Source organism: Macrobrachium nipponense, chromosome 7 (assembly GCF_015104395.2).
Source record: "Macrobrachium nipponense isolate FS-2020 chromosome 7, ASM1510439v2, whole genome shotgun sequence".
Classification (NCBI taxonomy): domain Eukaryota; kingdom Metazoa; phylum Arthropoda; class Malacostraca; order Decapoda; family Palaemonidae; genus Macrobrachium; species Macrobrachium nipponense.
Genome location: NC_061109.1, coordinates 24137149 through 24163860, shown reverse-complemented (window position 1 = coordinate 24163860; position 26712 = coordinate 24137149). Strand labels below are relative to the sequence as shown.

Here is a 26712-nt window from a genome sequence, read left to right as displayed (position 1 = left end):
CGGTTACAATATATCACTTTCTGGACTTGATCCAGTTACTCAGTGTCGATACTCGTGTATCTGTTCACTTACAGGCCACTCATTGCCAGGAATCGGGATGCAATGCCGTCCTACAGGACCCCTGTGGGCACGAGGTCTGCCGGACCCATGCCGTCTGCGCTATCCGCTACGGGGACATAGCGGTCTGGCACCACGAGAGTTGCGCAATCTGCTATGATCTTGTAGATCAGTTTACCTCCGGTGTAAGTATACTCCGGAGAGCGGATGCTATATAATTTGGCCTATATGTATACAGTCCTAATAAGTGATATATAATTTAATATAAGCATATAATTTTTAGTTCCCTAGCTTAGTGTTTATACTAACCTTCTCTTACAGGCTGCTCAAGCCGTCGGGGACGTCGCGTCAACCACCTTAAAAGCCTGGGTTGGCGGATTCGGGAAGAACGTTACCAAGGGGCAGCCCTACATCCTCGACAAAAAGATGGCTGCCCTGATCTTCCCCGGAGGGAAGACAACCTCCTACGTCGACCCGGCCGCGGCGGCCCCGTATATCACCACCATCCAACATCAGGTGGCCCAAGCCTTGGCAGACCCGAGGAACTCTTGAAATCGTCGAAGATGTGGCGACTCTCAATCTGGACCGAGAGCCCATGGCGGTAGGTGAAGCAGATAGTTTGTTAGATGAGGCAGGTTTGTTGGGGGCTCAAGGGCTTCCCTTGGGTCCTTCTGGATTGACTTCTCCTATCCCTTCTTCCTCTTCCTTTCAAGGATTTTCAGAGAGTGAACTGTCGGTTAGACCGAAATCCACTCGAGATATCCCTAAGGTTAAGGGAAAGCGAGAACCCAAGGCCCTTGAGAAGACGCTGCCTAAGAAGTCAGCGCCTTCTACCTCTCATAAGTCTCCGGCTCACCATTCTGGAGCAGAGAAGACAAAATCATCGTCCTCTCACTCTAAAGGGTCCAGAGGCAAATCCTCGAGGGACAAAGCTCAGCTCCCATCTAACCCTGAGCCTTCGACCTCCACGGGGACTCGCCCTAAGACTCCCAGCGGAATCAAGGAACCTAGTCCCTTTGATACAGACGCCTTCACTGCAAATATCATGCAGCAAATGGGAAGCTTTGTTGGAAACTTAGTCCAAGACAAGTTTCAAGAGATGCTGTCTCACATCTCAACTTCCTTCGAGGAGTCAGGCCAGTCGATCCGAAACATTTCGGAAAGGCTGGCCAACCAGGAGAACCTGATGACAGGTCTCCTAGAGAACCCGTTGGCAGTTCTCCCACAACCTGGCACGGCGGCTCAAGCCATGCCGGACTACAGCACCCTCACTCCTTATACGGCGAGCAATCCTTGGAGGATCTCGTCTTATGCCCCCTTTAAGGACGGGATGCTAACGTTGGCGGACTGTGGTACTCGAAGGCTTGAGGACGAGTTCCACCCAGCTGGTTTGGAACCCCCCTTCATTGGTTACGCCCGCCTTACGGAGGCAGCGATGAGGGAGGATAAGATCCCCAAAGAGGCCTTGATTTTCAGTCGTGATCAAGCTCAACAAGATTGGCTGAGGAACCTAGAGGAGTAGGAGTGCATCAACAACAAGATGCAAGCCTTCAAGAGCGCCTTTACCATTTTTGTGGTGGACGGAGAGACCCCTATCCCGTTCACCACAAAGGTGGCGGAGTTAACTCTTCAGGCCGCGATGAGGGATGAACCGATGCCTCAACTCCGGGAGACGGAGCCCACGTCTCTCCTCCTCCCAGGTACTGATGACCTTTGGTCAGATCTTCCAGCCACTTTTACGGTAGGGAAGTTGAAGCCAGATGTGCTATGACACAATTTAGTGAAAGGTTCCCCAGGCTCCCAGACAATCTCATACAAGCAGAGTTCAATGCTAGAACCAAGTTCGGGAGATCCCTCAATACCCTGGTTATGACAGAGGTTTCGGCCTTGACATATGGTAACGAACCTCTGTTTAAGCTAATAGCCAAGTCACATCTCCATACGGTACAATGTGACTTGTACGACTTCACGGTGGCAAGACGTAATTGTAGAAAACACGTCCTGCAAGAAGCTACCATCCGCCACGAACCCAACAAGTTGCTGGCGGCTTCGATCTGGGGGCTGACCTCTTCCCAGAGTCGATAGTTAACTCTGTCCAACACGAAGCAACAAGACTCAACCAGAGTCTTAAGGTTCGTTGGGGCCTTTCAAGCAAAAGGAAGCCAGACCCGACTTCCTCAGCTAGAAAGACTAAAAAGCCGAGGAAATTCCAGCCTTTCCAGGATACCCAACAACAGGAGGTAGTGCAGGCAGTGCCAGTCTCACAGGTGGCACAGCCCTCCACTTCAAAGGCTCAGACCCAACAGCAGTTCCTACTATTAACTCCTCAGGGACAAGCTTCCTCCTCTTTTGCGGTCTTCAACCCAGTGTTCGAAGGCCAAGCTTTCCAACCTTTTAACAGGTTCAGGAGAGGAAGCAGGGCTAGTGGTGCATTTTGCCAGAGAGGTGGCGGAAGAGCAACCAGCCGAGGGAAACACCTACGAGGAGGACGCGGGTCACGACCTGCCCCGAGTCAGTGAGAACCCTCAGGTAGGAGGGAGGCTGTTCCTTTATTGTCACAGATGGGGATTCAGCAATTGGGCACAGAGCATCATGTCCAAAGGACTAGGGTGGAGCTGGATCAAAGGTCCCCCTCCATCCAAGACCTATCAACAACCGACATCGGAATTGATGGAGTATGCCCAAGAACTCCTTCAGAAAGGAGTAGTATCAAAAGTCAGGCATTTAAAGTTTCAAGGTCGCTTGTTCAGCGTGCCAAAGAAAGGCTCAACCAAACAAAGAATAATCTTAGACTTGTCCCGTCTAAACTTATTCATTCGTTGCGACAAGTTCAAAATGCTGACTATCTCGCAGGTGCGGACCTTACTTCCCCGTGGGGCCGTCACCACCTCTATCGATCTTACAGACGCATACTATCATATCCCAGTGGCAAGACACTTCCGCCCGTACCTAGGTTTCAGGATAGGGAACCAGGCATTCTCCTTCAAGGTAATGCCCTTCGGGTTGAACGTGGCCCCCAGGATATTTACGAAGGTGGCAGAGACAGTAGTTCAACAACTAAGGTCCCAGGGGATGATGGTAGTTGCGTATCTGGACGATTGGCTCGTTTGGGCAACAAGTATCGAAGAGTGCCACAAAGCAACGGTCAAAGTAATACAGTTTCTGGAACATCTGGGGTTCCAGATAAACAAGACCAAGTCCAGGCTAACACCGGACTCTCGCTTTCAGTGGCTCGGCATTCAGTGGGATCTGAACTCCCACACTCTATCAATTCCGGCGTCCAAGAGGAAAGAAATAGCCAAAGCAACCAAGCAATTTCTCAAGTGCTAACAGACATCAAGGAGAAGCCATGAAAGAATCCCAGGTTCTCTTCAATTTGCCTCAGTAACAGATGTTCTACTGAAGGCAAGACTAAAAGACATAAACCGTGTCTGGCGCTCGAGAGCAAACAACAAGTCCCGGGACAAATTGTCAGCCATCCCGGCGATACTTCGCAAACGACTCCGCCCCTGGGCGGAGGCCAAGAATTGATCAAAGTCAATTCCTCTGCAGTTCCCCCCTCTGGCATTAGTTATCCACACGGATGCTTCACTAAGCGGCTGGGGAGGATACTCTCAGTACAAAAAAGTACAAGGGACTTGGACCCTCCAATTCCGTCAGCTTCACATCAATGTGTTGGAAGCTATGGTGGTATTCCTCACCCTGAAGAGACTTCTGTCAGCCAAGGGATCTCACATCAAGCTGGTATTAGACAGCGCAGTAGTAGTACACTGCATCAACAGAGGAGGCTCCAAATCAAGCCATGTAAACCATGTCATGATAGCCATATTTTTTCTGGCAGCCAAGCACAAATGGCACCTGTCCTCCAACTCACCTAGCGGGAGTGAAGAATGTGATAGCAGACGCCTTGTCTCGCTCAGTCCCACTCGAGTCGGAGTGGTCTCTGGACAGGCGTTTGTTTCTGTGGATCTGCCAGAAGGTTCCAGGACTCCAGGTGGATCTTTTCGCTACAGAGGCGAACCACAAGCTTCCCTGCTATGTGGCTCCCAACCTGGACCCTCTGGCTTATGTCACGGACGCCACGGCCATAGATTGGAATCAGTGGAAGAAAGTATACATCTTTCCTCTAGTGAATCTTCTTCTGAAAGTTTTGAACAAACTCAGGACTTTCAAGGGACAAGTTGCCCTAGTAGCCCCCAATTGGCCCAAGAGCAACTGGTTCCCACTCCTACTGGAATTGGGTCTCCGACCTCAACGGATTCCCAATTCCAGGCTATCTCAAGTAGTGCAAATGAAGACTGTGTTCGCTTCCTCAGGAATTCTCAAAACCCTAACTTTATGGACTTCATGAAGTTCGCGGCTAAAAGGGATGCAGATATCGATCCTCAAAACATCCTATTCCTAGAATCGGATAAAAGAGAATCGACCCTTCGTCAGTATGACTCAGCCGTTAAGAAACTAGCCAAATTTCTGAGGGGAACAGAATCTCAAACCATGACTACCAACCTGGCTATTTCCTTCTTCAGGTCTTTATTTGAAAAAGGTTTAGCAGCCAGTACTATTACTACCACTAAGTCTGCTCTAAAGAAAATATTCCAGTACAGTTTTAAAATAGATCTAACAGACACTTATTTTTCCTCTATTCCTAGAGCTTGTGCTAGGCTCGGACCAACAGAGAGACCTAGCTCAGTGTCATGGTTCTTAAATGATGTTCTCAAACTGGCCTCAGATACTGATAACAACTCATGCGGTTACTTACCCCTCCTAAGGAAAACATTATTTCTTTTAAGTCTAGCCTCAGGAGCCAGGGTATCTGAACTGTCGGCTCTGTCTAGAGACTCGGGTCATATAGAATTTCTCCCATCAGGAGAAGTTCTTCTCTCTCCAGATCGTCAATTTTGAGCCAAAAACGAGGACCCTTCAATGAGATGGGCCCCTTGGAAGATCCTTCCTCTTCCTCAAGACCCCTCTTTATGTCCAGTTACGGCCTTACGAGCATATCTTTCCAGGACAACCATGAGTTCCTCTGGCCCTTTATTTATGAGAGAAAAAGGTGGCACTATTTCTCTAAAAGGTATTAGGCAACAGATCCTGTACTTTATTAAGCAAGCCAACCCAAACTCATTCCCCAAAGTCCATGACATTAGGGCAGTAGCCACCTTGATCAACTACTTTCAACATATGAATTTTGATGATCTAAAAAATTATACAGGCTGGAAATCGCCGACAGTATTCAAACGCCACTACCTTAAATCCTTAGAAGCTCTTAAATTTCCAGCAGTGGCAGCGGGAAACAGTTTCTCCTGACACTGCTTAAGTTGTTTAGTAATAGATGCAGATCTCCTTTCTACCTGCCTCACTGACATTCTTCCTGTGATCCTGCCACCAGGTACTCATCCCTTTTTTAGCCTTAGCTGCCAAAAAGGGCACTTATTGAGATGTTTTCCTTATTTTTTTGCTAGGACTACTCACACCTGTATATAACCTATTGTATTGTATAGTTTAAAGGTTATTGTAAGTTGGCATAATTAATTTTAAGTATGTATTATAATCTTTGCAGTAATAAGTTCTAGATTATAGTACTTTAATTGCAATTGTTTTTTCTTTATTCCCTTACTCATTTTATATCTTATTTCAAGCTTGTGGCCATTTCTCTGGTACTATTTCATGAAGCGACACGGGCTGAGCCCAGAAAAGGGATTTTGACGAAGGAAAAATCTATTTCTGGGCAAGGGCCCGTGTCGCCTAGTGAAATGAAATCCCACCCTTGGGCCCAAGCTTGACACCTAACTCCAAGGATGACCGCTATAGGCGCTCGTGATGGCGTCAGGAGCGCTAGTAGTAGTAGTTGCTGGTGTAGGCTGTTGTCGGCCCTCTCTAGTAGGGGTATTTTGTAGAAGGATGGATCTAAATGGTAAGAGACCCGTGGTAGTGGTTTCACTCGCCCCAGAAACCATACCGACACCTTTTTATATAAGGTGAGCGAGTCAGAATACTCTGACATTCCATTTTAGTTTTTTCTCTGGTAATGTTAGTAATATTTACCTTGCCCAGAAATAGATTTTTCCTTCGTCAAAATCCCTCTTCTGGGCTCGACCTGTGTCGGCAGAGAATTTGCCATACAAGCTTGGTAAACAAAAAATTTATATGAAAGGAAAATTTTTCTTAAAATTATCGTTTTAACAACCAAGGTAAGAATAACAAATTACAAATGGTAAAAAGTACCTAATATGACCAAATCCATACTATCCTGGGAAAAAGCAACAGGTAATGAACATAAAAACAAATATAATAATAAACTATGAACATGTACAGGGGTGGGTTGATGAGCAATCCATTCCGGTACAAAAGGCAGAAAGGCAGGGATTACAAGTGAGGCAGGTAGGTGAGTGAGTACCAAAAAATAATTAATAGCAAAATAATAAAATACAGATATAGAGTTACATAACTAGGCCGTATCGGGGAGACAATGTTCCCTGCAGCCACTGCCGAATATTTAAGGGCCTCTAGATTTTTCAGATAGTGGCGTTTAAATACTGTCGGGGATTTCCAACCCGTATATTTTTTAAGATCCTCGAAGTTCATATGATGAAAATAATTAACTGAGGTAGCCACTGCCCTGATATCGTGGACATGAGGGACTGAATCCGGATTGGTTTGTTTAATAAAATAAAGAATTTGTTGTCTGATTGCCTTCAAGGAAATGGTTCCACCTTTCTCACTAATAAAAAGAGGACCTGAAGACTTTTTAGAAGTTCTGCCCAGATAAGATTTTAATGTAACAATAGGACATAATGATGGGTCCTGTGGAAGGGGGACAATCTTCCATGGAGACCACCTGTTTGTGGTCTTCATTCTTTGCTAAAGAAATTTCCTATCTGGAGAGAGCAGAACTTCTCCTGACGGGAGGAAATCAATATGATTTGGTTCTCTAGAGAGAGCCGACAGTTCAGATATTCTGGCGCCTGAGGCCAGACTCCTTAAAAATAACGTTTTCCTGAGAGGGGTTATATATGAGCATGATTCGTTATCAGTATATGAAGCTAACCTGAGTAAGTCATTCAAAAACCAGGAGACCGTGTGAGGGCGGTCTACCGGTCTCAGACGAGCACTTGCTCTAGGGATAGACGAGAAGTACGAATCTGTTAAATCAATATTAAAGCCAAACTGAAATATCTTCCTCAAGGCAGATTTAGTCGTAATAATGGTACTAGCAGCTAGGCTTTTTTGGAACAGAGTTCTAAAAAATTAAATTGTCAGATTTGTAGTCATCTTCTGGACATCTGATTCTTTTAGAAAGATGGCTAGCTTCCTTACTGCCGAATCATACTGCCTGAGTGTTGATTCTCTTTTGTCTGACTCTACGAACAGCGTGTTTAGTGGGTCAATACTAGCATCCTTCTGTGCCGCAAACTACATGAAGTCCATAAAGTTAGGGCATTCTGAATTCTTGAGGAAGCTGACACAGTCCGAGTTTGTACTATTTGAGTCAGTTTTGGGTTGGGAATCCGTCTGGGACAGAGTTTCAACTCTAGTAAAAGAGGAAACCAATTGCTCTTCAGCCAGTTGGGTGCTACCAATGCTATCTTTCCTCTGAAGGATCTGAGTTTGTGTAGAACTTTCAGCAAGAGGTTTATTGGCGGAAATAGTTCCAGTCTATGGACATCGCATCTGTGGCATGAGCCAGAGGATCCAGATTGGGAGCCACATAACATGGAAGTTTTTGATTGGACTCCATGGTGAACAGGTCTACCTGAAGGCCTGGGATTTGTTGGCAAATCCAATGGAATAATTTTGTGTCCAAGGACCACTCCGACTCCAGCGGAGTTGTTCTGGATAGTGAGTCTGCAATGACATTCCGTACTCCTGCCAGGTGAGTAGCTGACAGGTGCCAATGATGTTTCATTGCCAACAAAAAAATTGCAATCATCACATGATTTATTTGGCTCGACTTGGAGCCTCCTCTGTTTATGCAATAAACTATCACTGCGCTGTTCGAGACTAGTCTGATATGAATGTTCCTGGCTGGAGCTAGTCGTTTCAAGGTCAGAAAAATGGCCATTGCCTCTAGTACATTGATGTGGAACTGGCGGAATGTTGTCGACCATGTTCCTTGAACCTTCTTGTACTGAGAGTAGCCCCCCCATCCGCTCAGAGAGGCGTCCGTGTGGACTATCAGAGACGGCGGGGGAAATTGTAGTGGCACTGATTTGGAAAGACTTTGGACTTCCGTCCATGGGCGGAGTCTTTTCCTTAATATTGGCAGAATCAAGGAGATTTTGTCTCTGAACTTGTTGTTGGCTCTTTTCCGCCAAACCCGATTGATATCCTTTAGTCTGGCTTTCAACAGAACACCTGTTATTGAAGCAAACTGAAGTGAACCTAAGATTCTCTCTTGGGTACGACGAGAAGCCCGTTCGTTCTTGAGGAATTGTCTCGTAGCTTTCGCTATCTCTCTGCACTTCTTTGGCGGAAGAGATAGTTTGTGTGTGGTTAGGTCCCATTGAATTCCCAACCATTGAAAGCAAGACGCCAGAATGAGACAGGACTTTTCCTTGTTTATCTGGAAACCCAGGTATTCTAGGAATTACAGGCGGTCCCTGGGTTACGACGGGTCCGGCTTACAACGTTTCGAGGTTACAACGCTTTTTCTTAAATATTCATTGAAAAATCCGCCCTGGGTTACGACGCTTGTTCCGAGGTTACGACGCTGACGCTTCCGACACTCCGAGTTAACAACGCTTATAAAAATCGCATGCTATGATAAAAATTCTTTATAGTTTACCACAGTATATTATAAAAATAAGTTTTTGGTTACATTACAACAAAAATTTTGAGGTTATGATGATTTTCGACACTTATGTCGTATTTTTTAAATTTTTTTAGTGACGCCTCATATGCGGAACTAGTTTCCGAACGAATGTATACACTAGCTTGGGATGCGCAGTTTAAAACAGTCCAAAAGTGCAAATAATGAAAAAATCATTGCTTGTTTCCAGTACATAATTAACAAAACTAAGTATGCGCTTTTAAAAAACGCATACTATGATAAGAATCTTTTATAGTTTAGCACAGTTTCTCTCTCTCTCTCTCTCTCTCTCTCTCTCTCTCTCTCTCTCTCTCTCTCTCTCTCTCTTTGTATTTTCCGACGAAAATAATCACTAATTAGTGTATTTTGATGTTTATTTTCATGACTAAATACATTTTTATAATACAAAAATGATTTACTAATTTTCAAATATTAATTTTGATTAATACTGTATTAGTAAGTTTAATAAGTTGAAATGATATCACATAATAAAAATAATAATTCTCTCTCTCTCTCTCTCTCTCTCTCTCTCTCTCTCTCTCTCTCTCTCTCTCTCTCTCTTCTCCTACAAAGATGTATGTTTTTGTATGTAAATAATGATTTACGTATTTTCAAATATTAATTAAATTTATACAGCAAATATAGCATTCATTACAGAAATACCATAGTGAATTAGTAAGATTTTAGCTTATATTTAAAGGATCTTGACGTAGGAAAAATCTATTTCTGGGCGATTGGTTCATGTCGCCCAGTGAAATAATCCTTTAGTTTATTATTTCTAAGGTAAATTAGCTAACAAATACCAGAGAAAAAAAACAAATCAAAGAAGATGTCAGTATAACTGACTCGCTCACCCAAAATAAAGAAGGGTGTCGGTATGGTAACTGGGGCGAGTGAGACCACTACCACGAACTTCTTGCCATTTAGAATTCTCCTATATCAAAATTCTCAACGAGAGAGCCGACCCACAGATCGAGGCGGCAACTACTACTACTACAACCCACGCCATGCTGATCACCGCGCCTCTGGTGGCCATCCTGAAGTTAGCAGGCAATCTTGGGCGGCAGGGCAGGGCAGTGGTGGGATTTCACTGGGCGACAGGAACCAATCGCCCAGAAATAGATTTTTCCTACGTCAAAATCCTTTTTCTGGGCTCAGTTCGTGTCGCTGTGTGAAATAGTACCAGAGAAATAGCACAAGATTGGAGAAAAATAAGAGGGTCTCAATAAAACTAAAAATTAAATCTACAATACTATAATTTAAATAAGAGGACATGGATATAAAATGGTAAATCCAAGTCATAAACATATTCAGACAATCTCTAAATAGGAGATAATTCAAAGTAATTATATCTTATAACTAAGTAAATATTGTTACAAAATACATATAAAATGTTACAAAGCATGAACATATTCATATATGATAGTGTGTGTAAAGATAATAGTACAATAATGCAACACACTAAATAAATTTTATATACACAATTATTGAAATTATACAAAGTATCAAACCATCATGAGCTGAGAGTGTGGGACCCTAGCATAAAAATAAGGGAACCACACTCATAAGGTTATATATAAACATTTTTGTGGGTGACCCTAGCAAAAAAATAAGGGACACACCACTAAGCCATTCATATGAGCAGCTAAGGCTAAGGCGAAGTGTAGAGCAGGATGATAGGGTGGACGAAATGTTAAGTGAGGCAGGTAGAAAGGAGATCTGGATCTAAAACTATACTACTGGGCAGAGTCAGGGGAAACTATGTTTCCCGCTGCCACTGCTGAAAATTTTAGAGATTCTAGGGACTCTAAATAGTGTCGCTTAAACACTGTCGGCGATTTCCATCCAGTATACTTTTTCAAGTCATCGAAATTCATGTGTTGAAAATAATTAATTGAGGTGGCTACTGCCCTGACATCATGTGCCTTAGGGAAAGATTCAGGGTTTGCTTGTTTAATAAAGTAGAGGATCTGTTGTCTTATGCCTTTAATTGATAAAGTGCCACCCTTCTCTCTCCTAAAGAGGGGACCCGAAGAGGAGGAGGATGTCCTAGACAGAAAGGCTTGTAAGGTCATTACTGGACAAAGAGAAGGGTCTTGAGGAAGAGGAATGACTTTCCAAGGTTGCCACCTCAATAAAGGATCCTCATTCTTAGCTAGAAAGCTGCGATCTGGGGAAAGTAGAACTTCTCCTGAGGAGAGAAATTCTATATGACCCGAATCTCTGGACAGAGTCGACAGTTCTGAAATTCTAGCTCCTGAAGCCAGGCTTAGCAAAAATAATGTTTTTCTTAAGAGCATTATAAATGAACAAGTTGAGTTGTCAGTATCTGAAGCCAACTTAAGGACATCATTTAAAAACCATGACACAGAAGTAGGCCTTACAGAAGGTCGTAAGTCTAGCACAAGCCTTGGGAATAGACGAAAAATAGGAGTCTGTTAAGTCTATGTTAAAACCCATTTGAAAGATCTTCTTCAAGGCTGATTTATTTGTAGTAATAGTGCTAGCTGCTAATCCTTTTTCAAACAAGGACCTGAACAAGGATATAGCTGAATTGATAGTCATGATTTTGATGTTTGATTCCTTCAGGAAAGATGCCAACTTCTTAACTGCAGCGTTATACTGCCTCAAAGTTGAATCCCTTTTATCTGATTCCAGGAAAAGGATATTCTGGGGATCTATACCTGCATCTTTTTTGGCCGCAAACTTCATAAAGTCCATAAAGTTAGGGCTTTGAGAATTCCTGAGGAAGCGAACACAGTCTTCATTTGTACTGACTGAGAGAGCCTGGGATTGGGAATCCGTTGGAGGCGAAGACCCAATTCCAGAAGCAGGGGATACCAATTGCTCTTCGGCCAGTCCGGTGCTACTAGTGCCACTTGTCCCTTGAAAGTCCTGAGTTTGTTCAGAACTTTCAGAAGAAGATTCACTGGGGGAAAGATGTAAATCTTCTTCCACTGGTTCCAGTCTATGGACAGAGCGTCTGTGGCATATGCCAGAGGGTCCAGGTTGGGAGCCACGTAGCATGGAAGCTTGTGGTTCGCCTGAGAAGCGAAGAGATCGACTTTGAGACCTGGGACACTCTGGCGTATCCATTGGAACGAACTGTTGTCCAGAGACCATTCTGACTCCAAGGAAACTGACCGGGATAGAGCGCCTGCTATCACATTCCTTACTCCCGCTAGGTGGGTGGAGGAGAGGTGCCATTTGAACTTGTCCGCCAGGGAAAAGATGGCTATCATGACATGGTTTAGATGTCTTGATTTGGAACCTCCCCTGTTGATGCAGTGTACTACTACTGCGCTGTCCAGAACCAATTTTACATGAGAGTTCTTTGGTGGAAGGAGCCTCCTCAGGGTCAGGAACACTGCCATGGCTTCCAATACGTTTATGTGAAGCTGGCGGAACTGTAGTGACCAAGTTCCTTGAACCTTCTTGAATTGAGAATACCCTCCCCAACCGCTTAATGAAGCATCTGTATGGATAGTTATTACCGGAGGAGGATATTGAAGAGGTACCAACATGGACAGATTCTTCATTTGAGTCCAGGGACGCAGATGGTCCCGAAGGATTTGCGGAATTGCTGACAACTTGTCCTGAGATCTGACATTTGCTCTTGAGCGCCAGATCCGGCCTATGTCTTTCAGTTTGGCTTTCATCAAGATGTTTGTTACTGAGGCAAACTGTAGGGAACCTAGGATCCTTTCCTGGTTTCTCCTTGAAGCATATTTGTACTTTAGAAATTGCTTTACTGACTTCGTTATTTTCTTTCTCTTGGCTATTGGAATTGACAGATTGTGGGAGGATAAATCCCATTGGATGCCTAGCCATTGAAATCGAGACTCCGGAGTGAGTTGATTTTCCCTTGTTTATCTAGAACTCCAGATACTCCAGGAACTTGATTACTTTCTTTGTGGCTTTCCAGCATTCCTCGACGGTTGGTGCCCAGATCAACCAATCGTCGAGGTACGCTACTACCATTATCCCTTGTGACCTCAGTTGTTGAACGACTACTTCCGCTAGTTTCGTGAATACCCAGGGAGCTACATTCAGTCCGAAGGGCATCACTTTGAATGAGAATGTCTGGTCCCCTAGCTTGAAGCCTAGGTAAGGGCGAAAGTGTCTGGCTATTGGGATATGATAGTATGCGTCTGTAAGATCAATAGAGGTGGTGACGGCCCCACGGGGAAGTAAGGTCCGTACCTGCGAGATGGTCAGCATTTTGAACTTGTCGCAGCGAATGGATAAGTTTAACTGGGACAAGTCTAAGATTACTCTTCTTTTTAATGAGCCTTTCTTTGGCACGCTGAACAGGCGACCTTGAAACTTTAAATGCTTGACTCGATATTGCTCCTTTCTGAAGGAGTTCCTCCGCATAATCTGTCAATTCCTTCGATGGAAGTTGAAGGAATGGTCTGGGTGGAGGAGGGCCCTTGATCCAACTCCAACCCAGACCTTTTGACACAATAATTTGTGCCCATTTGCTGAACCCCCACCGATGCCGGAAGAGGAACAGCCTCCCTCCTACCTTGGAGATCTCACTGCTGCTGTGCTGGGTGAGCTCCACGGCCTCCACGGAAGTGCTTGCCTCTGTTAACAACTCTCCCTGATCCTCTCTGACGAAAGGCTCCTCTGGCTCTACTTCCCCTGGCAAATCGGTTAAAGTGCTGAAAGGCCTGGCCTTCATACACTTGGTTGAACGTCGGGGAGACCGCGTAAGATGTGGATGGCTGAGCCTGAGGTGAGATCAGGAGGATAGGTTGAGTTTGGCCCTTCAACGTGGAAGCCTGTCCTGGTTGGGGGACTGGGACGGCTGAGACAGACTGAACAAAGTACTGAGGTTTCTTCTGGTAAGGTTGAAACCTCTTGGACTTTTTCAGCTTCTTACCCGAAGCAGATGAGTCTTGTTTCCTCTTGGCGGAGAGGCCCCAACGATCTTTGAGAGACTGGTTGAGTCTCGTAGCCTCGTTCTGGACCTCCTTAACCGCTGACTCCGGGAAGAGGTCCGCCCCCCAGATGTTGGAGGAAAGCAACTTATTTGGCTCATGCCGAATAGTTGCTTCCTGGAGGACATGTCTTCTACAGTTGACCCTCGCAACCACAAACTCATACAAGTCCGATTGGACTGTATAAGTCTGTGATTTGGTCAACAGCTTGAAGAGCGGTTCCGAAGCATATGAAAGAGCCGCTACTTCAGTCATAACCATAGTATTGAGAGTCCTTGCCAGCCTAGACCTAGCCTCAAATTCTGCTTAAATGAGGTTGTCGGGAAGTCTTGGAAGTTTTTCACCGAACTGATCCATAGCACAGTCCGGTTTAAACTTTCCAACTGTGAAGGTGGCTGGCAAGTCTTCCCACATATCACCAAACGAAGGGAACAAGGGTGATGTGGGATCTGCCTCCCTCAGCTGCGGCAAAGGATCTCCTTTTAGGCCTGCTTGCACGGTGACGCTGGCGACCTTCGTTAAGAAGGGAAGTGGAGTTTCCTCTTCCGTCGTGAAGATCGTGAATGGACTTTTGAAGGCTTGGCGCCTGGTGTTGATACAGTCCCATTCCTCGAGACAGCGAAGCCATTCCCTCTGTGCCTGATCCCTGGAGTAAAGGACTGTCTCCTTCGGGATCTTGTCCTCCCTGTTCAGAGCCGACTCCGTCAGCCTGGCGTAGCCAATGAATGGAGGCTGCAAATTCTCAGGATAGAACTCGAAGTCTTCAATCCTTCGAGTTCCACACTCCGGGATGGAGATGAGACCATCTTGGAAAGGAGCATAAGACGCTACTCTCCAAGGGTTGCTCATGGATAATGGTGGGAGGGAATCATGAGGTGGAAGCTGGATGAGACCGGCACTAGGTGCTGGAGTAGCAAGCTGCGGAGCCTGATTGAAACCAGACAACAGGTTCTCTTGTGTGGACATCCTGTCCGACAGCTGAGTGAACATCTGCTCCATACTGTTCCTCAAAGATCCTACAAGATCTCCCACCTGCTGCATCATTCCGGCGGAAAATGCAGCAGGATCAAAGCCAGGAACTGGCGCAGAAGCAGATGGGGTACTCAGAGGAAGTACCTTCGAAGAAGGAGAGACCACCGACTCCGCCGGAGTACGGGATCTCTCTTTGGAGGACTTGCTCCTCGACCCTTTAGTAAGTGAAGCAGAGGAAGAAGATGCTTTCACTTTCTCTGCTCCGGGGTGAGAAGCCGGAGACTTACGAGATGATGACGCCGAAGAAGTCTTCTTAGATGATGACGTCTTAGAAAGGGTTTTCTGAGCCCTGTGGCCCTTCACTTTGGGAACCACAGAGGCGTCTGGTGCACTATACGGGAGCTCCGCCCCCGTAAAGCCCTGGAAGGAAGAAGAAGAAGGAACAGGAGATGAAGATCCAGAAACGCCCAAGGGAAGCCCTTGAGCGTCCAACGTACCTACCTCAACCAACAAGTCATCCACACCTACCATGGGCTCTACATTTATATCCAATGTGGCGACCTCCGCCGAGATGTCCTGGCCTGGTCCTTCCTTCATACATTGAGCGACCTGCTGTTGAATGGTCGCAATCGTCGAGGCTGCCTCAGTAGGGTCGACGTACCCCGTCGGCTTGCCTCCGGGAAACAGAAGGACAGCCAGCCTCTTCTCCAGGATGTAAGGCTGTCCTTTGGCGGCATTCGTCCCGAAGCCGCCGACCCAAGCTCTCAGGGTTGCGAGAGCAGTCTCCCTGACTGCGGCAGCCTGAAAGAAAGGGCGATTATTAGATCTTAAGGCTAAAGGTGAATCCTAACCCTTAGACTAAATCAAGCTTAAGATTAGCAATATCGGAGCATATAAAGGTATCAGTATACCAAGGAAAACTTAAGCTTAAACATATATCAGAACTCATATTTCATGGATGTGCTGATGAGAAAAGTACTTTTCCCATCCAAAAATGGAGTCACAAGCTCATAGCAGATCGAACATGCCTCGTGGAACCAGACCTGTAAGTCGCCATGGCTGGTGGAGCAGGGAGCATGAGTCCTGCAGACCTCATGCCCGCAGGGGTCCTGCAACACGGCGTTGCATCCGGGGTGTTCACAGTTGGTAGCCTGTAAGTGGGAAGACACATGAGTATCGAGATTACACTCACAGGGCTACCCTAGTACTCCGCCGCATGCCGGAGATTAATAAAATTTCGGGCATAACCCCTCCCTTAAGAACCTTATGTAATAATAGGTGATACAATAACTCCGGTGTAAGCCGGAGGAGGAAATTCCGTAAACCAGAGGTAAAATATAGAAATATGTTGTATAACTATAAACAAAATTTCCAATAAGGGCAGGGGAGGGACCCAAGCTTAAGATAACTATAAACTAACTTAAGCATAACTAAAATTAAAAGCGGAGGACGACTCCGAAGCGCGGCGCTGTCCAGCTCTGCCGGAAGTATGCCCTAGGGCACACGCCGGAGATGAAGGAATGATGAAAAGCTAAGGACCAACTGAAAACGTATCCACTCCGTTGGTTGGCGGAGCCGACCACGTCCTCCCCCCCGTAACCGATGGAACGCCAGGGAAGAAGAGGTATAGGTCCGCCGTCACAGGGGGGGGAAAGGCGAGGAGGGAAGAAGTCAGTTCCTGTGTATATGGCGGAACGCCGGAGCAACTAGGGAGGGGGGAGGCCAACCCCCCAACCCCCGTCACACCGAGGCACCACAGCGCACAAGGGAGAACAAGGTCACACCCAGCCTAACAGTCTGTCCAGACTCCCCTACTCCCTCCACGTAGGGAGAGAGGGAGCCAGGCCCGGATGGAGCGAGCGAGAACGGACACCCCACCCTCCTACTCTATGGTGAGAGGAAGAGGGGGGGGGAAGCGACTGGGGCGGGCGTCTAGACGTACCGCGATCACGAGTGGACCAAGGTACGATAACACAACACAACCGACTGGATCGGACACCAAGGGTCAAATGCAACCAAACTGACCAGGATGGTGCAACAATATGTGATGCAACAAAACTGACGATAAGGATGCAACAAAACTGTAAATAGCGTGGACCATAGGACCACTGAGACCCAGGCTATAGGCTATAAGGCTAGACGCCCTAGGCTAACCAAAAAACACTATACATCGATAATAAAGTAGGGGAAAAATAAGGAGTGAAAGAAAAAGAACGTCCAGGAGTGCACGACTGACCCGAAAGAAAGTCTATCACTCAGAGCTAGCCTAAGCCGATACGAAGAGCAATGGCTAGGGTCTGGACAAGAAACACTCGAATGCCTACATGAGGTAGAGAGACATGCATGCATGACCTAAAACCAGGGGTAGGCTATATCCCCTAAACGATGTAAAAAAGCATACGGTAAATTAAACAGTAGGACTTGAGCCACACATGAATAATAAAAAGGGGGAAAGGTTCCAGGTATGGGGGACCGAGAACCTAACCGACCATGAGGCAGGACCATGCTGCCATGCTCCAGACCGGGAACCCATATCTATACCTAAAAAACGGCAAATATAGGCACCTGGATGGAACGAAACTAAATCCAAACCTTTGTAGGATACTTAACTTAGCTGCTGCAATCGCTGCACGTTCCATCTTGCAAAAAAGGGGGAGATAAACCCAAAACACAGAGAGCGAAACGAAAACACGTGTGGGAAAATGTCCGCTAACTTGAAGGATGGCCACCAGAGGCGCGGTGATCGGCATGGCGTGGGTTGTAGTAGTAGTAGTTGCCGCCTCGATCTGTGGGTCGCTCTCTCGTTGAGAATTTTGATATAGGAGAATTCTAAATGGCAAGAAGTTCGTGGTAGTGGTCTCACTCGCCCCAGTTACCATACCGACACCCTTCTTTATTTTGGGTGAGCGAGTCAGTTATACTGACATCTTCTTTGATTTGTTTTTTCTCTGGTATTTGTTGGCTCATTTACCTTAGAAATAATAAACTAAAGGATTATTTCACGCAGCAACACGAACTGAGCCCAGAAAAAAATTATGGAAGAATGAAGGAAAATCCCAGTATTCTTTCAGTAACCTTTTCTCGAGATCCAGGTACTAAAACTGTCAGATATATCAAGTTCTGTGACAGCCAGGAGGGGGAAGAGCTGCAATGTTGCAATCAGGTGTTCATGAGATCCTCTCTCTCTCTCTCTCTCTCTCTCTCTATCTCTCTCTCTCTCTCTCTCTCTCTCTCTCTCTCATTTACTGAGACTCGAGATTTTTTATGTACTTGTGCTATTTGTTTTTAATACTTTCAAATAATAATAATAATAATAATAACTGTAATTACAAAATTCATATGTGATAGTATTTTAAAGAAATACAATACATACTAATCTATCCATGTCACTTTTAATTAAGGTTAACTCTCTCTCTCTCTCTCTCTCTCTCTCTCTCTCTCTCTCTCTCTCTCTCTCTCTCTCTCTCTTTTGCCACACAAGATAATAATGTGTCATAGTGGTAACTCCCTCCCTCTCTTTCGCTGGAAGCTGTATAAGTATTTTTTGAGAGAACAGAGAGAGATAAACACTCTCTCTCTCTCTCTCTCTCTTTCACCGAGATGAAAGAATTTTTATGGTACTATTAGGTAAACTGTTTATTGATAATTTCAGTTATTTGATAATAATAATAATAATAATAACTAATAATTAATAATACTTTATTAAAAGTAATGGCTACTTCAGCAGCATTACACTTGTAGAGATTCTTCTCTATTTTCTCTCTTTCACCGAGATGAAAGAATTTTTATGGTACTATTATGTAAAATGTTTATTGATAATTTCAGTTATTTGATAATAATAATAATAATAATAATAATAATAATAATAATAATAATAAAACTTTAATTACAAAATTCATAATGGTCGTATTTTAAAGAGATGAAAATAACCTTTCCATTTCACTTGTAAGGATAATTCCTCTTTCTTACTGAGATGAGAGAATTTTTATGGTAGATGCATGTGTTTATTATATTTTCAAATAATAATGTAGTAATAATACGATAACTAATTTCAAAAGAAAATTCTTCCCTTCGTCTTTTTCTTTTTCTGTATCAATTTCCCTGCCTCATAACTCCAATGACACTCGGAGCTTAACAATGCCATACAATGGTCAACGAATTTAATGGTTTTATCTCTCTCTCTCTCTCTCTCTCTCTCTCTCTCTCTCTCTCTCTCTCTCTCTCTCTCTCTCTCTCTCTCTCTCTCTCTCTTGTATTTTAATGAAAATATACGGTAATTTGTGAATACAGTGTTGCACATGAAAAAAGTAAATTAGTGATAATTTTAGAGATATGGCCCTAAGAAAAATTGCAAATTAGTGAAGTTTTCCCTGTGGACATGTTTTCAAGAACGTCGTTCCGGCTTACGACGATTTTCGGGTTACGACGCGTCTTAAGAACGGAACCCCCGTCGTAACCCGGGGACTGCCTGTATATTACTTTGGCTGTTGCCTTTTGACATTCCTTGTCGTTAGTTGCCCAAATGAGCCAGTCGTCTAGGTAAGCTCCTAGTTTGGTGAATATTCTGGGCGCTATGTTGAGCGCGAATGGCATGACTCTGAACGAGTAACCTTGTTTTCCTAGTTTGAAACCTAGGTATGGAGAGAAGTTTCTTGCTATCGGCACATGATAGTAAGCATCTGTAAGATCAATAGAGGTGGTGACGACCCCACGGGTAAGTAAGGTCCGCACCTGCGAGACGGTTAGCATGCGGAACTTGTTGCATTGAATGTATGAGTTGAGACGGGACAAGTCCAGAATCACTCATCGTTTGTCCGAGTCCTTCTTCGGTACACTGAACAAACGTCCTTGAAATTTCAGGTGACTGACTTACTTTATTGCCTTCTTTTGAAGAAGGTCTTTGGCATAGTCTAGAAGGTCTTTTGTTGGAAACTGATGGAAACTGACTGGTGGAGGAGGCCCTTTCTTCCATCTCCACCCCAGACCTTTTGATACAATACTGTGGGCCCATGTATTGAAGATCCAATGGTCCCGGGAAAGGTACAGTCTCCCGCCTACCTGCAGAGACTCATTGACTGGTTGAGGTCTTACTTCATCTGCCTCCTCTGAAGCCTATGCCTCTTGAAAGAACTCTAGAGCCAGCTCTCTGCCGGTAAGCACCTCTGTCTCTGCTACCCCTTACGTGCCTATTATAGCCTCGAAACGCCCCTTGTGTTTCAAAGGAGGCGTTGAAGCCTGGGGAAGTCACAAGAGCAGCCGAACTCGAAGGCTGTTGAGTCGGTTGACTCTGCAGCAGAACAAACTGATGTTGTGGTTGTGCCTTAGATGTCAAAGGCTTGCTCAAACTGCCTGTACCACTGTTTGAGACTGAGAGGTCTGGAAAGGCTGTTACTTCCTAGGCCTCTTCCTACTTTTGGCTTGTGGTCCAGGGGCCTCGAACTTCCTTTTGAAGGGAAGTCCCCAGCGGACACGAAGGTTCTGGTTAGCTCTAGCCGCCTCGCTGAGGACGCTGTTAACCACGTCCTCAGGAAAGAGGTTGGCCCCTAGATCTATGCCTTTATGAGCTTGTTAGGCTCATGCCTGATGGAGGCATTAGCAAAGACATGCTTCCTGCAGGCTTGTCTAGCCACTATGAAATCTTACAGGTCCGATTGGTAAGCCTGCTGCAGCGACTTCGTCAGGACCCGAAATAGAGGCTCCTCTGCAAAGACAGAAGCTGTCAACTCTGCAGTGGTGACTGAGTTAATTGACCTGCTCAGCCTACATCTTGCTTCGAATTCCGCCTTAATAATGGTATCCGGAATTCTAGGCAAACGTTCACTGAATTGTGTGGAGGCACACTCCGGGTCGAGTTTGCCAACCATGAACGTTGCCAGAGTGCCAGCCCAACACTCCAGATCTCCGGGAAAGAGCAAAGAGGTAGCCTCTGTCTCTTTTAGCTGAGGCTTGGGTTTGTCCTCCATTCCGGCTTGCAGTGTCAATTCTGCCATCTTTGACATTCAAGGAGTCGGGACGCTATCCGGCGCTATGAACATGGTATAGCAACCTTTGTGGGGCGTCAACTTGGTGTTGGCACACTCCCATTCCGTAAGGGTGCAGACCCATGCCAACTGAGCCTGGTCTCTTGGGTAGATCACTGTCTCTTTCGGGACCTTGTCTACTCTGACCAACGCTTCCTCGGCTAGTCTAGCGTAACCTGGGAAGGGGAATTGTAGGGCTGGCGGGAAGAACTCGTAGTCTTCCACGGGTCGGGTTCCGCAGCCCTCAATTGTAAGCCTGCCCTCTGAAAATGGAGCATGCAGAGCCAACCCCAATGGGTTGCTATTCTCGAAAGGTGGGAGCTTGGATGCGTCCGGCACCGCAAAGGACTGCGGTGTGCTTCCGGACTGGAGAAATCTGGTCACCAATTCCTCCTGGGCTTGTATTCTCTGGGTCAGAGACAGGATGGACTGTCCGGATGTCTCTAGACCTGAGGCGAGTTGAGTGGACATCGATTGAAGCCTCGAGTCCACTACTTCGCGGATCCGCTCTATGATGGGAGCCGCTACCTCCGCTGCTACTGCTGCCGAAACCTTGGCGTTCAGGTAGAGGAGGGAGCACATCATTGACAGCACATAGGGTTGGCCGGCTCCCACGTTCCTCCCAAACTCCCCTACCCAGGCCTTAAGGGTCGACATCAAGGAGGCCTTGAGCGTCAGATCAACCTGTAAGAGATAATCAAATCAGGTTCCCCAGTGTCAGGGACTTTTCCTCGTTATCTAGTTTGACTATTCGCAATTGATATGTGTAACATAGAATTCAGTGACAATGAGGTGAGGATGCTACCTACCGACTCATCTGTTACGTTCCTAACTAGACCGTAACACACCATGCAGGCTTCTGGGTGCCAGACCACACGTCCCTCCAGGTGGATGTCGCAGCTGGCATGAGACCGGCAGACTGCATGCCCATACGGTTTATACAGGACGGCTGGGCACCCCACCTCCTGGCAGCGAACCATCTGTAAGTTGGAAAGATACATGAGTATCGTCAAATAATGCCACCGGAGTTATTACTGGCGGTATGTGTACACTTAAACTAGTTACTTAACCAGCTAAAGGTAATATCAACTATAATCTCCAACTTACTTGTTATTAATAAAACTCTGGATGTCTCCGCCTGCTCCGGAATCCATACTTTGGGTATCGCCAAAGCTATAACTGGCGGAGTGGGCCTGATAAGAGCAGAACAGGGAAACAATGCAAAACCTAAGCCTGAGTCTAATCGCACCGGAGTAGAGTAGTAATTCCCAGCCAATTGGAAGCACATTCTCTGAGCCCAGTTCCGCCCCCACCGGAGTGGGCAGCAGCGAAAACACAGAAGACGGAAAACAGAGCGGCGAGAACAACGGTACGTAGAACTCCGGTGTGTACATCTTGGCGCATGTGATGGTAGACCACACTTCGCCGGAATAAACACAGGCCCAGAGACATACTAACAGAAGCTACATAATAAATTTCTTAAAATTAAGCTCTGAATGTCTCCGCCTAATCCGGAATCCATAATCTTGTTATCACAATAGCTATAACCAGCGAGGTTGGCCTGATACAAGCAGAAGAGTAGCAGCTCCAAGTCAATTAGAAATGCATCTCTAAGCCTAGTTCTGCCCCACTGGAGTGGGGAAGCAGTGATAACACTAGAGAAGTAGGGAAAACAGAGCGGCGGAACAGCGGTACGTAAATTCCGGCGTATAGCCTCCTGGTGGGGGTGATGGTAGACCACACCTCGCCAGAAAAAACACAGGCCCGGAGACATACCAACAAAGATTACCTAATCTACTATTCCCCCAATCTCCTCCGACTGATCCCCAGGATTGTGCTCTACGCTTTAGCTGTAGTACATCGGTAGGATTACTTGGGCCACGAGCTAACAGAGCAGCGCCGAAACGAGTCCGGGACGGGGGGTGTGGTGTCTGGAGGAGAGTGGACGAGTCGTGATCGCCTGGCCACAGCAACCGATCAGTGAATACCACTTCTCGAAAAGCCGTAACTAGCCTACTACTAAAGGGGGCAGAAGACGGTAGGCCAACTGACACCCTAAAGGAGGCAATGGCCCAGGCTACACTCAACAAAATTTAATTCATAAAATAATGGTGAGGAATTATTGGAAGTTCTGAAGAAAAAAGGGGGGGAGAAAACCGCACCCAGCTAAGATCTCAGCCTAACCCTCTGAAATCGGTACAGATCCGGTCAGGTAGGCTAGGATGGCTCCTATAAGGACGTCACGAAGAGGACGCTTAGAACCTAACTCAACCCTCCAAAATCGATCTACTGATCTGGTCAGGTAAGATAGGCCTCTAGCCCCTACATACGTAACAAGAGAGAATCTCTCTAGTCCTGGGCCACCCTCCAAGCAAACATATCTGCCTGGTCGGGTTGGTGGTACAGGGAGCCACTAGGGGTGGTGGGATATACTCAGCCCGCCTAGCCTACCCTTCAAAACCTAGCCTAGGTCTGGTCGGATAGGCCAGGGAAGGACGTCGTGAAGAACTTCCAACCTCGTCAAATAGCAATATAAGATTATAATCGAAAAATAAACTAGAAATATACATGCATGAGCACTGCGAATGAATGAGGAATCTTCACCTCTAAAACTAAACTGGCGTACTGCTAGGCTAGCCTAGGACGCCCAAAACACAATACTTGTGCATAACGTAGTATGAAGCATATCAATGTACGCACGAAAGGGAACCAACGCGCTTCTGAGGGACTGATGATAACGAAAAGGGCCCTATAAAAGGCTAATAACGTAATAAACAAAGCTCTCGGTATACGTCAGGAGCGAGACGGGCCCTATAATAGGCTAATAACGTAAGGATAAAACCGTAAAAAACAAGGCTCTCATTATTCGTCGGGTGCGAGAATGACGATAAAGAACACAAAAACCGTAGCCTATACAGAGAAGTGCTAAATGGTTAATAAAATACACAGTGAGAAAAAATTCTGATACAATTGCGCACGCTGCCAATGATGCATCCCAAAATGGCGGATCGTAAGAGCGTCATACCTGGCTCCCAAGAACAAGAGTCTTAAAAATAAGGGCCAAATATGGATGCATCGCTGCCCCAACGTGTTCAAAATCGATAATGGTACTCAACTTAGATGAAGAAGCTTCTTGATCAAGGGAAGACATGATGCTTCGCAAAAACACTTCCTGAAGACAGCGAAAATGGCGCATGCAGACACAACGAGTGCTATTTCAGGAATGAGGGTTTCTGGCAGAGGTAGTAGTAGTGAGTGGAAGGTAGACGTAACAGCACCTCTCTAGAGAGGGATTTTGAGAGAGGAGACTTCTAATTGGCAAAGTATCTGTGGTAGTGGCTTCCACTCGCCCCTGTGCTATACCGACACCCTATGAGGGTGAGCGAGCTGGAGGTAGTAACTCCAGCATTCCATATGGCTTTTTTTCTCTGGTATATTTAGGATTTATTTATACCTAGAAATGAGTGCTATAGGGACATTTCACCGGCCGACACAGGTCGAGCCCAGAAAATAGTACATGCTTTAGCATGGCAATACGTAAACGAAGGAAACTAAAGGCACTGGCTCCTCTCCAATAGTAATTGTAGGATGTTAGATATATTTTTATTGTAGGGTATTTTGAGTAATTTGTTCTAGCAGATATTTAAGACCACATCATAAAGGATCCATCCAGTTTTATTATTACCTTTTTTCTAATTACTGCAGGTGGGGAATCTGGGTGTTAGCAGTTCTTGGCATTATGTATCAGCAACTCTTCCATGAAAGGTTTAAGATGTTAGAAACAATTTTCTACCTCATTATCGGCATTCTCCCATCTCTTGCTGTTATGGATATGGTAAGTGTCCTGTATCTTCATTTTGCATAATTATTTTTTAGTCTAGCTTTTTCTTGTAGTAGAATAGTGAAGATTACTGAAATCATGCCATTATTTTGTCTGTAGACATTTGCATTCTGTTTAGATATATATGTATTGATGGTCAGCATTTTTATGTTAGGTAGGAAGATGATAAAAGGAAAATGCAGTGTGTTTCAGATATCTCATTTTTGTATAATGTAGTTGACACTGTTTGTGCTATGAAGTTAGTTATTGAGCTAATGAGTGGAAAGTCCATTTTTCAGTTATAAAAAGAAAATTGTAGTGGACACCATTTGTGCTATAAAGTTAGTTATAGAGCTACTTGGTGGAAAGTGTGTTTTTCAGTTATAAAAAGGAAAGCGCACTTCCATAGGAAATTTAGTTTGTTGGACCAATTGTTGAAATTTTCTTGTTTTCTTCAGTTGTACTTTGAATTGATGGATACAGATTATGTATTTTTAGGTTACTAAGGTATGATTGAAACCCAAACATAATTTACTTGTTAAGGAACTTTTCATGCTGTAAAACCACGTGCTGTATGTTTGTAGATTGAATTTGTCATGTACTTACATACACAATTGGAGATTTGTTATTGCAAGAACATGTTTGTGAGGTTGAGAGGTGAAATTATTTAGGATAGTGAAAGTAATGAAAATCTAACAGGGAATTTCATGTTATTTACAATGTAATAAAAACTTATTTTTTTCTGACATTACATCCATTATTACTGATATGTAGACTTCAAAGACGTAATTGGTTGATAACTCAGCAGGCAACCTCATTATGATGTTAATCTTGACAAACATCAGCTAGCCCCTACACAGTTACAAACCATTGCCTTATTAGAACATACTTCATCTTTCAGTCAGCATACCTCTAAAATTGACCAAAGTTAACATGTGATTCTAGGTGGATGATAACATCATGTAAAGCAGAAATATAACTCATACTCCCTCTTCTCACTCATGTCGACTTAGTTTTACTTCTTTATCAAAATGTCAACCTCTCCATAGTGTTCATGATTGTATGTAATTCATATATGAATTAATTCATTAGTCTCCATTTTAGCTTACCTGAGGTGACAGTGGGTGAGCTGTTTTGACTGAATTTTGTCTGTTGTCCATTTGTTTGTTCGTATGTCTGTCTGGCATTCTCAGACTGCTACTTCAGAATCACTAGATCCATTTCAACCAGACTTTGTTCACTTTAGGCAGAGGGAATTCAGGCTTGTTTAAAAAGAGGAATTTCTTTCAAAAGAAGTTAATTAGAAAATAATTAAATTATGAGTAGGTAATTTAAAATTCTTCTCTTGAACTTGTAGGCCAGCAGTGACAAAATTTGAATGGATTCATTTCTGTTCAAACCATTGTGCCTGTGGCCAGATATAGCTACAATACAGCATCAGAGATTTACGTAGGAATACAGGCGGCCCTCGGTTAGCGGCAGGGGTTCTGTTCCTGGCCGCCAACGCTGAGGGATTTTTGACACTAAGCAATTTTAAAGTCTACATCCGCAGCACACCTTCTGTTAGAGTACTAGACCAGTTAACAGTGCCCTAGACCATTCAAACGGAGCCGTAATCCCGAAATGGCGCAATAAGTAAAATTATATTTATGCAGTATAGTACTAAAGAATTTACTGTACAGTACATTACATATAGCATTATAAATACTGTAAAGTGAAAAAAGCCTACCTTTAATCATTTGGGTGTATAGAGTATGTAAAGGTATAAGGTTTTATATAATGTACAGGTAGTTATAGTGTTCAAGTTACGATAATTCATTTTACGATTATCCAATTTTACGAGAGTCTAAATTACAATTGTATAACTTTATCCCATTTTCTAGTTAAATAAGTTCAAAAACAGCAAAAGAGAATGAGGAAAGTATGGTTTTAACATTATACTCATTGCGTAAACGTGTACAGCCATGAACAACCAAACGAGAAACAGCTTTTTTTTTTCTAAGTACAACCGAATTGGATAACAACAACATCTGTTTGCCTTGTATTTCAACCATTGTACTATAGTAAACAATTACCGTAGTTGTTGTA

The 26712-nt window shown here is 44.7% G+C and overlaps 1 protein-coding gene across 5 annotated transcripts in view; it reads left to right on the top strand.

Annotated features, from left to right (window-relative positions):
- Positions 1-26712, top strand: part of LOC135216994 (monocyte to macrophage differentiation factor 2-like) — a 291269-nt gene that overhangs the window by 103893 nt on the left and 160664 nt on the right. For all 5 annotated transcript variants that reach the window (XM_064252549.1, XM_064252550.1, XM_064252552.1 and 2 more), the window contains exon 5: positions 24510-24639. In XM_064252549.1, the coding sequence (XP_064108619.1) occupies positions 24510-24639 (130 nt within the window). The remainder of the gene's footprint in view (positions 1-24509; positions 24640-26712) is intronic.